Source organism: Hylobates moloch, unplaced genomic scaffold, assembly GCF_009828535.3.
Source record: "Hylobates moloch isolate HMO894 unplaced genomic scaffold, HMol_V3 SCAFFOLD_14, whole genome shotgun sequence".
Lineage (NCBI taxonomy): Eukaryota > Metazoa > Chordata > Mammalia > Primates > Hylobatidae > Hylobates > Hylobates moloch.
The window spans coordinates 6,765,517-6,778,869 of record NW_026652289.1 but is presented as its reverse complement, the minus strand read 5'-3'; the positions used below and the strand labels follow the sequence as shown (position 1 = coordinate 6,778,869).

The following is a 13,353-nucleotide window of genomic DNA, read 5'->3' as shown; positions in this document are numbered from 1 at the left end:
AAGTGTTGGGATTACTGGCGTGAGCCATAGCACCCAGCCTATTTTTTTTTTTTTTTAGTAAAAAGAGTCTTTTGATCATACTGTTCCCTTTCAAAGCTGCTGCCACATTTTGTTTTTATTTTTTGAGACACGGTCTCACTCCGATTGCCCAAGCTAGAGTGCAGTGGCACGATTGTGTCTCACTGAAGCCTTGACCTGGGCGCAAGTGATTCTTTGACCTCAGCCTCCCAAGTAGCTGAGACTACAGGCACGCACCACCACACCTGGCTAATTCTTATAATTTTTGTAGAGACGGGGCTGTACCATGTTGGCCAGGCTGGTCTTAAACTCCTGGACTCAAGTGATCCTCCCACCTTGGCCTCCCAAAATGCTGGGATTACAGGCATGAACCACTGCATCTGGCCTGCTTCCATGTTTTTAAGTTACAATTCAACTCTATTGCTGATAAATTTTGTTGTGTAGGAGATGCATATGTCTTGGGTTGACTAACTTAAAAGTTACTAGCTATGGAGTCCCACAGAATACTAAAACCATATAGTAAACCAGTCTTCCAGAAGATAATGGATGTTTCAGTTGTAAAGATGTAAATTTGTATTTGAAGTGTTATCATTGGCTAATATAAAATAGATTTTTTACTAGATTAGCAATAAAACAAAAAATTAATTATTGAAAGTCAATTAAGTACTAAAACACATACATACATACATGCCCTCTCTCACACATTTCAAAAATAAGATGCAAGGCACATAAGCAGCATTATATCAAACCAGAATGCATTAGGATGTTGACTATATTTACATAATTATTTTTCTTTTTCCTTCTGTAGGTGATGATGGCTTAATAGAATTTACCACAGTTACTTTAGAGTCTCCGAAAGCATTGCTGGCGGAGGCCTGACTGGGAGGCAGGGGATGCGACTCCTTACTTTGCAAAGGCTCCTCTGAGCCTTTTGCAACACCAGGACTTGATTGGTCAGTTTTCAAGACATAGCCTGATCCAAAGAGTTCTTCCATGAGACTGCTTTTCTTATCTCTGAAAGTTGTATCCTTCACTTTTATTCTGGAAGACTTACCAAATGAGGGCTCATACCCACTGTCAGAATGCTCTAGCTCCATTTCCTCTCTGTTACTGAGATGCTTGCCTGTACTATGACTGTACCTCATGTTGCCGGCATTGGCTGGCCCCCCTGAAGCAGGAAGCCCATGATGCAGGTTTTCAGTGGCTTCTGTGAATGAGTAATGCCTTCTTTGTCTGAGGGGGCCTTTCATGTAGGGAGCAGTGCCTTTGCGAAGTGTGTCATCCATGCCATTTCTCTGCATGCTTCTTTTAAACTTTTCTCTTACTAGAACATCTTCTTGATTGCTTTCTCTTTCAGGATGAATAACTTCAATTATTTTTGGTGGTAGTTCTTGCTCTTCTTTCACAAAAATGGTTTTCTTTTCTTGGTCTTCTTTTTTGTCTTTTTGTCTTCCAGTATTCTCCAGCAGTATTTGGACTTCCAAATGTTTCTCTTCCCCTGATAAATCTATATTAGAAGAATAGGCAATTTAGTGCTGTTTAAAATGAATAGATCTCTATGTCAAGATGGCATGTCTAGTACACTTACGTGCACCACCTCACAAGCACATTGAAATGACAGAAAAGGTAAGAAAATAGATGCATAGACAAAAGATTACAGAGAAGGGTGCTATTAACAAATGTGTTATGTTACAGTTTCTTGGAACTTCCCAAGCAAATGGGAATTATGAAACCAAAAGAAAAATGACATTCATAGAAGAAGAAATAAAATTTGCCAATAAGGTTATTAATAGATGTTTAACATCACTAACTGGACATATTGCCAGTTGAAACAATGATGGCTGGGTGCAGTGGCTCACACCTGTAATTCCGGCACTTTGGGAGGCTGAGGCAGGAGGACTGTTTGAGCCCAAGAGTCTGAGACCAGCCTGGGCAGCATAGCAAAACCCTGTCTCTACAAAAAATACAAAAATTAGCGGGCGTGGTGGTGCTTGCCTGTAGTCCTGGCTACTCAGGAGGCTAAGGTGGGAGGATCACTTGAGCCCAGGAGGACAAGACTGCAGTGAGCTGTGATTGTGCCACTGCATACCAGCTTGGGCAATAGAGCAGAGCTGTTTCAAAACAAAACAGAACAGAAGAACAGAACAGAACAGAACAGAACAGAACAGAACAGAACAGAACAGAACACAATGAGAACATTTTTCATCCATCCAATTGGCAAATAATTTCTAGAGCTGGTGAGAAGATGGGGAAATTGGAATGTTTGGTCCCCACTGGTGGGTGTGTTGTTGGCACAGCATTTTTAGATGGCAATTTGGCAGTATCAATCAACATTTTAGGTGAATATACTCTTAGACCCAACAACTTCTTAGAACGAACCTACAAAAAATAGACAAGGATAAGTGTAACGATGTTCACTGAGGCATGGTTTAGTAACAATAAAACCTCCTAAACATCTGCCAAAGGAATAACGGTTAAATAAGGTATGGCATGTGCAGTCTGGAATTCCAGGCAGTTATTATAGACAATGAGCTGGATCCATGTGAACTGATGGGGAAAGATGTTCCCACTATAGAATATAAGCACATGAGGGCAGGGTTTTGCATTTGCTTCCTGCTGTCTCCCTAATGCCTAGAACAGTGTCTGACACATAGTGTATGCTCAGAAAGTATTTGTCAAATGAATGGATACACTTTCTAGGACACTATGAATTAGGACAATGGACTGAAAAATAAGCAGAAAACTTAAACACACCAGTGACCACAGTGCAACTGCAACTGACGATCAGTTTCCACCAAACTGCAACAGAGAGAGTGGCTTTACCAGTGAGTTCTGTCAAACTATTGTGTTATTTAAACATTACTTGGCCTTACAACTACTGAATGCCCAATGTGTTCAACAAGGGCTCCCCATGCTGCCTAAGGGAACACATCTGATTTGCAGCCCTGAGTGAACTCTGGGACTCATTCATCATGCGTGTACTTTCCTCAGAAGTTGCTCTTGCCCAGCCTTGCGGGGCTGCACCCAGATCTCCCATGAGCGGTGATGTAACATGAAAACAATGAGCCACATCTTCAAAATTCCAAAGGAAAATGACCCCCAACCTCGAGTTTCCTATCTAGGCAATTATTAGTCAAGTGTAAGGGCAGAATAATGACACTTCCAGATGAGAGGTATACAAATGTACCTTACCTACAGCCATTTACAAGAAGCTGGTGAAGACTGTGCTCTTTAAACCATGATGGAATTTACCAAGAAAGAGGAGAACTTGGCTTAGGAAAGAGAAGATCCAGTAGAGAAGGGGAGTGACAGGAGTCTGCAGGAAATGATGACAGGCAGTCCCAGGATGTTAGCTGCACACCAGATGAGGAGACAGACTAGGACCCCTGCTCCATTAGACCTCCAGGTACCAAACACCAGGTGAGCCAGGGCCTTGGCCTGTCTTGCCCATGGCTGATGAAGTGTTGTACTCTCTATCAAACCCTGCAGCCTGGGCCAGCTGAGGGCTCTCCTTGGACCCCACAGAAGCAGTTTGTTTCCACCTACTCCCAAGAGCTGAAGGTAAGCTTTGGCGATCTTAGAACAGGAAAATCTGGGCAGCCCGTTCTCTCGGCCCTAGCTCTCTTGGGCCTGCCCAGAAGAGCTCTGCCAGATGCCATGGATCTGATGGCTTTTCTATCTACCAGGACGATTCAGGACCTCACCCACTGATTGGGCCCTTGTATATTCAAGGGAGCTGAAGCTGGAGTCCTTTTTCTGGAAGTCTTTGTTCAAAAGTGGTAATATTGCCCTTTGCTCAGCTGGATTTGAATAATTTGCTAGTTTTTCAAAGCTGAATATATTATTTAAGGATACTATTATGAAATGAATGTTTGTATTCCTTCCTCTCAAATTTCATATGTTAAAGCCGTAACCCCCCAAGTATGGCTATGTTTGGACACTGGGTCTTTAAGGAAGTAATTAAATGCGATCACAAGGTTGGGGCCTTCATGATGGAATTAGTGTCCTTATAAAAAGAAACACTGGAACACTGGTGCTCTCTCCCTGACTCTCCTTGTGCAAGCACTAAGGAAAGGCCACATGAAGACACAGTGAGAAGTGGGGCATCTAAAGCCAGGAAGAGGGCCTTAACCGAAGCCAAATGCCTAGAACCTTGATCTCGGACTTCCCAGCCTTCAGAACCATGAGAAAATAAATAAGTGTTGTTTAAACCGGCAGTCTGTGGTATTTTCTTATGGCAGCCTGAGCAGACGAACGTAGCTACATATAAAGACAGGGAGCTGTGAGGGAAAGCAAGGGAATGACTGGCCTAAAACCCAAGACGGTGGTGGTTTCTGGTGGGCAGGGCGAGGGGATATGATTGTGAAGGGCCCAAGGGTGTTCCAAGGAGCACTCATCCACTGTTTCTTAAGCAGGCTACTGGGTACACAGGTGTTCCTTTCATTGTAATTCTGGAAACGGTTTTACATTTTTTTTTTTTTATTTTTTGAGACAGAGTCTCACTCTGTCGCCCAGGTTGGAGGGCAGTGGCACGATCTCGGCTCACTGCAACCTCTGCCTCCTGGGTCCAAGCGATTTTCCTGCCTCAGCCTCCTGAGTAGCTGGGACTGCAGGCACATACCACCATGTCAAGTTTTGCATTTTTTAGTAGAGACAGGGTTTCACCATGTTGGCCAGGCTGGTCTCAAACTCTTGACCTCAGGTAATCCGCCTGCCTTGGCCTCCCAAAGTGCTGGGATTACAGGTGTGAGCCACCACGCCCAGCTGTTTTATGTGTGCTTTATTTACACATATAGTAATTCACAATTTTAAAGAAATCAGATAAGATAGACTTTAAAGAGTTGTTAAAATTACCTTCATATTTTCTCTTAGAATCCTCTTGCTTTGGTAGTTTATTGACACAGTGAGGAATTTCATGATTTATTTCAGTTGATTTTTCTTTATGATCAATGTTTCCTGTTGCCTTTTTACCCTGTAATTTAGAAAAGCAGCAAAAACACATTTTGGGGGGTCTAAACTTAAAATTGCATTTTATTCTAATGACTACAAATACTTTTCACATAGAACAAGTGACTGTAGGCTATTCTTGGTAAGACATGTTGAATTAGACACTGCAAGATTCCAAATTTGCTGTACCTTAGTTGTCAAAGGTGGAACATCTGATTTTTGGGTTCCCTGGTCTCTCATACTTGTGAATGGCAAACTTTTTCTGTCTGCTTGGACTGATTTTGTTGAAGAAACTATAGAATAGGTAGATTATATGTAAGAAACATATTTTACATTTGGATGCAATATTGATTTTAAACATAAAATAACATTTATGCAATGTAATAATGAAGTATACTAAGTATTTTCTAAATATTCTCTCTCTATATAGCATTTGTTAGTTTCCTGTTTTTCCCTCCACGGCCCTTGCTTTGTCTCACTTTGGGCCTCACAGTGTTAGAGTACAAAACAAGTAGGTGTTAGGATAAGACAGTATTGCTGTTGGTGGACAAGGCTGTCCTTTGTGGACGGGATTCAGCAAGGTAGACGTGTAATTGTGAGAGGCCAGGCCACCGAGCTGTCCTGTGGCAGAGCTCTTGATTATCAGTGGTTAGACTGTCCGTGCTGAAGCGCATGACCACAAAATCTAGACTGCACTTCCCCTGAAGAGTGAAGGAAATTATATCATTTAAACAACCCCTTGGTTGATTCATCGTCTCTATTATTCTAGATTATAAGCCAGAAGCAAACAAAGGCAGGCAAGGAAATTGGAGGTTGTTGCATCTGGAACATGTAGCTACTTCTTCTAATAAAACAGAGGTGAGTATTCCTATGGTACTTCTGAGTTGAATCTGTTGCTGGGAGATCTTGGGGGGAAAGCAGTGCACGTGCTCTTGAAGGAAAGAAGACTCTTCACCAATGAGAGGTATACACTAATGATAGTGGCATCAGTATAGACGAATCTCAAAAACACTATGCTGAACAAAAGAAGTCAGATACAAAAGGGTTCATGCTGTGGGATTCCACTTACATGAAATTCTAGAACAGACAAACTAAGCTATTGTGACCAAAGGAAAGTCAGTGGTTGCCTCGGGTGAGGTAGGAGACTACTGACTGCAGGGGACACAAGGAAGCTTCCTGGGGAGGTGGAAATATTCAATATCTTGATTGGAGTGGTGGCTCCATCGGTATAAACTTCTGTCAAAACCCACTGAGCTGCGTGCACACTTAAAATGGATGCATTTTATTGAGGTCAAGTATACCCCCATAAAGTTCATTTTGAAAAGCCATACACTGGCTAACAGATATACTTAGAAAGTTCACTTTTTGGCAGACATTTTGCTTCAAGCTGAAGTTATCCTCCTGCTCCACCTGAAGAAAGGACATCAAGGGGTGTGCTGAGGGCGGGAGAATAGGAAAGCATTTCTCTTCCTTTCTAGCCATGTCAGCATCTCAGTCTCATTATTCTTCTAGAATCACAAAATGTATTGTAATGCCTAATGAAGTGATTTTTGAAAATATCCATTATTTTGTCTATATAAATTAGGAAAATCTGACTAGATACTTAAAAATAGATTTTGAGCAAAAGTAATTAAAACATACCTTTTGGATAGTCCTCTGTGTCGTGTAAATTTTTAAGTATTCGATGACTATAGATGTTTTTAATTTCAAGCTCACGATCCTTTTCCTAAAAAGAACCACAAAACCGATTTTTCTATAAATGTTTGCTTTTGTCAACCCTGATTTCTTTTAAAAACAATTTAAATGAGCTCAGTATCCTATGAATAAAATCTGCAGATTTTAGAAGAAACAGAAATAGGCCATATCATCCTATACCATTCCTGACATCAAAAAGTACTAGCTTTTTAAACAAAGTGACACATTATTGTGATCGGGACAGTATTTTTGAAGCGCCTTGCAGCTTAGTAAGCTTGTCCACTGTTTTCCTTCTGTCCTGTGGGCCTGGAAGTTTATGAAATATTCTTCTGTACTGTGCACTACAGTAGCCACTAGCTGTATGTTGTGATTTCATTTAAATGAAAATAAAACTAAAATTTATGTCGTCAGCCACACTATTTGTATTTCCAATAAGCGGTCAGCAGCTGCGTGTGACTAGTGACTACAGTATTGGATGGCACAGGTGAACATTTCCGCCATCTAATAGAAAGTTCTATGACACAGGGCTACATCTAGACAAGGGCAGTGGGGGGAAAACCTACAACAAGGGTATCGTTGTTCCGTTTTAAATTTCATATTGATTTTTTTGAGTCTTGGCAAAACAGATGTTTTGAAACCTTAACGTGTTGAGGAACAAAGAAAGGGTTTTTATTAAATATCAAATGCTCCTTCTTACATGTACACCAGGAGGCAAGAAAGGCTTTGGACTCAAGACCATTGAATTTTAGTAACAACCATGGTTAAGAGAGGTGGGCATATATGAAGTAAGGAGGAAGGAACCCAGGGATGTCAGAGTGTGACAGACGTGCATGTGCACACACATACGGGGGGTGGGGCGGGGAGAGAGAGAGAGAGATCTTGTCTCCTTGTGCCCCTTAGGGTCAAATCTGTGGGCCAAGGGATATTCAGGGGGTGAGAAACATCTCTGAGGTTCGGGAAAGTCTCAGTGCAAGAGGGCTTGGCGTGGTCCAGGAAAATTGCAAGCCCCTTAAAAAGGGCCTCCCCCGCCGCCCCATTCATCATGGAGCTAAAGTAATATGGTATTGCCCAAGTGTAAGTTAGAAAGGGCTAAATGCCCTCTCTAGGCCAGAGATTGTGCTTCCCTTACCCTTGCAACCAGTGGGACCTGTGGAGGGAGCTGCACCTGCCCTGGAGTCCTTAAGGTTAAAGGTCCAGGTGCTCCCACAGCACAGGCTTTGCAATAGAGAATCTAGCCAGGGATCAGATGGAGGATGCATCTCAGAGCATTTGCATCAACAGTCAGCAAGGGACAATCACCAAGATTTATTTGACCAGACTGAGAAGAGGCCAGGAGTTTTAGCAGCCACATTCAGTACACATCAGACAGGGTCCTGGGAATTTAAGACCAGTCACTCGTCAGGAGAACCAGGTCTAGAGAGGGGCCAGAGGGCAGAACACAGACCAGAGGCCTCTTTTTCGCTCCACCAGGAGTACACATATGTTTTCTCTCATGCCCAGAATGCCATCTCCACTGAGACAGAAGATAGGGATGAGGAAAAAGTCTGCAAGTCTAAGAGACAACCTAACATAAGACTGTTTTGAGTTAGAAGAGACTGAGACGAGCTTTTATCCATTTCTTCTTGTCCAACTGCCATCCTCATCCCTAATTTGTGGGACTGGAGCTCATAAGGAAGTATGGCTCAGTTACAGAAAATAAAGAACATGACATATTTTTGTACCTGAATTGTACAGTGTAAATTTTCTACTCATTTGAATCATAAAATTAGTTTATTATCAGAGGTACACAAAGGGATAAAACATGAGAATATTAATCTTTTCTACAATTTAAGTTTCTGGAGGCAAAAATGTCAACAGTTCATTTCTGTTTTCTTATTGTGGTAACACTTAGCCAAAAGAACGGTAAATGCTGACAGTTCATCACCACGAAAAGTTGATCAGGTATATTCTGGATAATAGCTTTCAGATGAAGGATATTATGTATAACATTTTAGAATGATTTTTCATTCCACACTGGTTAAGAAACATTTTCATATTTACAGGGACAAATTTTGATTACCTGAAAAATTCAATTTTATCTTTTGATTTGGTCTGGACACTTGGAGGTCAGCAACCGAGAGCAGGAAGGAGGCAGAGCAACAACAGAACAACAAGCGGCTGCGACAGGGGCGGCGGGGGTCAAAAGGAAGCAACCTGGAGGACAGTTCTCCTTGCGGCTTGGAGCAGAGCTTCAGGTTGGGCACCACAACAGAGCGGGGCCAGAAGTCTAACACAGCCTGTTTGGAACACAACCCGGGATACTTGTGTGGCTGGGTTCAATCAGTCAAGGGAAACAAGAAGATAATCCATGGCTGGGAATGCTCGTGGAATACTCAGCGCAAAGACTCCCCGCAAGCGCAAAGACTCCCCGCAAGCGCAAAGGGTATCAAGTAAGAGTTAAATGGGAAGTTGGGTCATGGTGTGCAATCATATTAAGGTCAGCATTGATGGCTTCCAGAACTTAGATAGAAAGCAGTGTCTTAATGCAGGAGTGTGACTGTAGCCTGGGTGTAAGACGGGTGGCAGTACCTCACGTGGGAGCTGTGGAAGGCTGACATCCCTCTTCTTACTTTGGCTCATACTGCAGAAGTGGGCCTAGAACTTGGCGTGGGATGACTTTGAAAATGAGTTTCAAAGTAAAGAAACAGAACTTTTGATCTTTGGGACCAGACTCTTCCAAGCTCAATGACTTTCGTTAATGTGGCAGACTGTATTTTCCTAGAATTCCCACGACAAGATTTCTAGTCCTATATGCTCTTCAAGAACCTTGTGACTCCCTACCAAGAGGTGGAATTCACTGCTTGAACTGCCTAGGACCGCCCTGACAAATGCTGTGAGGTAGAAGTGATGCTGCGTGGCTGCCAAGGCTAGGTCATAAAAGGCAGTATTGCATCTGTCTGGTTTCTCTCTCTCTTTCTCTCTCTCTCTCTCTGTGTGTGTGTGTGTGTGTGTGTGTGTGTGTGTGTGTGTGTATCTGTGCATATTTTAGTTTGTGATTGTCTATGTTTGGTTTCAGTAATCTACAAAAAAGAAAAACCCCTTTTATCTTCCAGAAATTCTTTGTTAGATCTGGTAGTTTCGGTATCCTTTCTGGGATTCTGGATTATTTTATTTATTTTTAGAGACAAGAGTCTCTCTCTGTTGCCCAGTCTGGAGTGCAGTGGCGCCATCACTAAAGCCTCCAACTCCTGGGCTCAAGAGATCCTTCTGCCTCAGCCTCTGGAGTAGCTGGGATTACAGGCTTGTGCCACCATGCCCAGATAATTTCTAAATTGTTTTGTAGAGACACGCTTTGTTCTGTTGCCTTGGCTGGTCTTGACTTCTTGGGCTCAAAAGATCCTTCTGCCTCAACTTCCCAAAAAATGATGTAGACCACCATGCCTGGTGTGGAGTGCTATTTCAAAAATACATTTTCTGTCACTTCCATGGGGCTTTGGCAGGGAGGGACAAAAAGCATGTGTTCAGGCCACCTTCTTGATCTAGCCATCAAGAAGAGTAGAAACTCTTTTAAAAATGCATAAAATATGTAATTTCAAAAGCACTTTTCTCTTTGAAACTTTATTATACAAATTAAAAAATATATATATAAAAAAGTAGAATAGGACAGTAAACCTCCATGAGCCCATGAACCGGCTTCACTAATGAACAACTCATGTCCTGTTTCCCACTCTCTCTGACCCCACTCCCCAGCCCTGGCGTATTTGAAGCAAATCTAGACCTCTAATAATTTATTTCAGTATATGTAGCAAAAAAGGGTATCCCTTTTAAAACCTAACTGCAGTATCTTCATTCCACTTCCCCCAGTCAATAATTCCTTCACATAATCAAATATCCAGTTTGTTTAACATTTTCCCCATTTTCTATAATTTTTAAAAGGTTTGTTTGAATTAGAATCTAAACAAGGTTCAAAACACTGCGACTGATTAATATATCTCTTACTGTCTTTTAATCTGTAGATTCTCACTCTCACCTCTTATTTTTTCTGCTTTGCTACTTAATCGTAGAAACGGGGGTATCTGTAATGCAGTTTCCCACAGTGTCACGCTGCTGACTGCATCCCATCCTGAGCATGTTCCTCTCCCCTCTTCTTTTTTCAATTGGTAGGTAGAGCCCAGTCTGTAACTAGGTTTAGGTTCGGTTCGTTGGCATGAGTAGGTGGTGGTGTGTACCTCTGTCAGGAAGTGCATATCTCTTTTGTGATACTAGGAGCCACTGATGATCATTGATTAGAGCCACTAATTCATTAGGAGTTTCCAAAATAGTGGTAATTCTAATCCTGTCATTCCTTCTTCATTGTTGAGTGGAATGCTTTTATAAGGAGGATCTTACCCCCTCACAAATGATTTGGTTACTCTGAGGAGTTGTTCATACAGGAAAGGTAAAAATGTTTGCTTCTTGTCCTCTACTGACCAGTCTTCAAGACAGCATGCTGTTCCCTAGTATCCTCCACAAGTGACTCATTGCTGAGGTGTTTAGTTTTTAAAGTATCATTATGAACTGCGGATTCATTTGATAAGTTTTAACCCGGGCAGTTATCTTTATTGATCCTCAAATATCCCCATCTTTGGCCAGTAAGAATCTATTCTAGATGGGCCTGAGTCCTTTTGATACTACCCTAATGGTCCTTAATAGTTTCTTTGCTTTTGTATGACAATATGTTCCAGGCTCATCTAGTGTATTTCCTGCACCAGACCTAGAATTTTTTTAGGGAGCCTTGGTTTGTTTCAGTGGGATATGGAACTTACAGACCATAATCTGGGTGCTGGGCGTATTCATTGCTCCTGGTTACTCTGAGAATATTGCACACTTTTACTTTAGATCAAAATCAGGACTATAGGATTTTTATTTTACTCTATCTTACTTCTGTATTTTTTTTTTGTCTATCCCCCAAATCTCAGTTCTCAATGACAACACCATAATCTATCAGGAGCTTTATCTCGTAAGATATACACAACATTCTCAAAACAACATCAACATCATTACCAACTATATCATTACTAAACAGTGTAAGATTTTTTTGTAAAGTTATTTGTGTCCTTACAGTGTATCTCACTGGCCATATGCAATGACATGTGTTTTAAGTCACTTGGAATGGCTTCCTTCTGTGGCTTTGTGCCACCAATAGGATACAGTCAGCGTTCCCTGTCCGCAGGTTCTGCATCCCACGGTTACAAAGGGCTAACTATATACACATTTGGGTTCATCTGCATTTTACTTCGGATATTTAGGGATAGCTTTTTATTTTTGAGACAGAGTCTCGCTCTGTCGCCCAGGCTGGAGTGCAATGGCACGATCTTAGCTCACTGCAACCTCCGCCTCCTGGGTTCAAGCATTTCTCCTGCCCCAGCCTCCTGAGTAGCTGGGATTACAGGCGCATACCACCACACCTGGCTACTTTTTTTATTTTTGTATTTTTGTAGAGATGGGGTTTCACCATGTTGGCCAGGCTGGTCTTAACTCCTGACCTCAGGTGATCCACCCACCTCGACCTCCCAAAGTGCTGGGATTACAGGCATGAGCCACCATACCCAGCTGCTTTTTAATTTTTCTTACATTTAATTCTGCTTCATACTTATGGAAATATTTTCTTGGTTCCACAAAGATATTCATGAAATGTAGGTTCTAGAGCTGTCCCTTCTACTCTATTCTCTCTTTTTCTGCTGTTATCCTATTACTGGTTTCTTTTTTAAATGTAGGCAAATATGTGGATATATTTCTATTGCTTCCTTTATCTTAAATAGGATTGTATTAGTCCTTTTTCAGGCTGCTGATAAAGACATAACTGAGACTAGGTAATTTATAAGGGACAGAGGTTTAATGGACTCACAGTTCCACATGGCTGGGGAGGCCTCACAATCATGGTTGAAGACAAAGGAAGAGCAAAGGGACTTCTTACGTGGCAGTGGGCAACAGAGGACTTGTGCAAGGGAGCTTCTTTTTATTTATTTATTTAATTTTTTTATTTTTTATTTTTTTTGAGATGGAGTCTTGCTCTGTCGCCCAGGCTGGAGTGCGATGGTGCGATCTCTGCTCACTGCAAGCTCCGCCTCCCGAGTTCACACCATTCTCCTGCCTCAGCCTCCCAAGTAGCTGGGACTACAGGTGCCCCCCACCATGCCTGGTTAATTTTTTGTATTTTTTAGTAGAGACGGGGTTTCACTGTGTTTGCCAGGATCGTCTTGATCTCCTGACCTCGTGATCTGCCCGCCTTGGCCTCCCAAAGTGCTGGGATTACAGGTGTTAGCCACCGCGCCCAGTTTCTTTTTATAAAACCATCAGATCTCGTGAGACTTATTCACTATCACAAGAACAGCACGGGAAAGACCTGCCCCTATGATCTAATTACCTCCCACTGGGTCCCTCCCGTGACATGTGGGAATTGTGGGAGCTACAATGCAAGATGAGATTTGGGTGGGGACACAGCTAAACCATATCAAGGATATTACAGTTCGTCTGCCTTCCTTTCTTCACTTACCAGTGTATCCTAGAGATTATTCCATAGTAGTACCTCAAGATTCTTCATTGCTGTTTACAGATATATAGATATCCATTGTGTGGAGGTACATTTAATTTTCTTTTTAAAAATAAATTTGGATCTTACTGTATATGGAATTTTCTATCTTTTCATTAAGCATTTCATTAAGTATTAAGCAT

At 41.9% G+C, this 13,353-nt stretch overlaps 1 protein-coding gene across 1 annotated transcript in view; it reads right to left on the bottom strand.

The window, feature by feature from the left end:
* Positions 1–567: 567 nt before the first annotated feature.
* Positions 568–13,353, bottom strand: part of LCA5L (lebercilin LCA5 like) — a 36,457-nt gene continuing 23,671 nt past the window's right edge. The window contains exons 7-10 of the mRNA XM_032174380.2: positions 6,607–6,693; positions 5,155–5,258; positions 4,873–4,990; positions 568–1,525 (exon numbers count right to left, since the gene is read on the bottom strand). Of these exons, the coding sequence (XP_032030271.1) occupies positions 795–1,525; positions 4,873–4,990; positions 5,155–5,258; positions 6,607–6,693 (1,040 nt within the window). The 3' untranslated portion in view covers positions 568–794. The remainder of the gene's footprint in view (positions 1,526–4,872; positions 4,991–5,154; positions 5,259–6,606; positions 6,694–13,353) is intronic.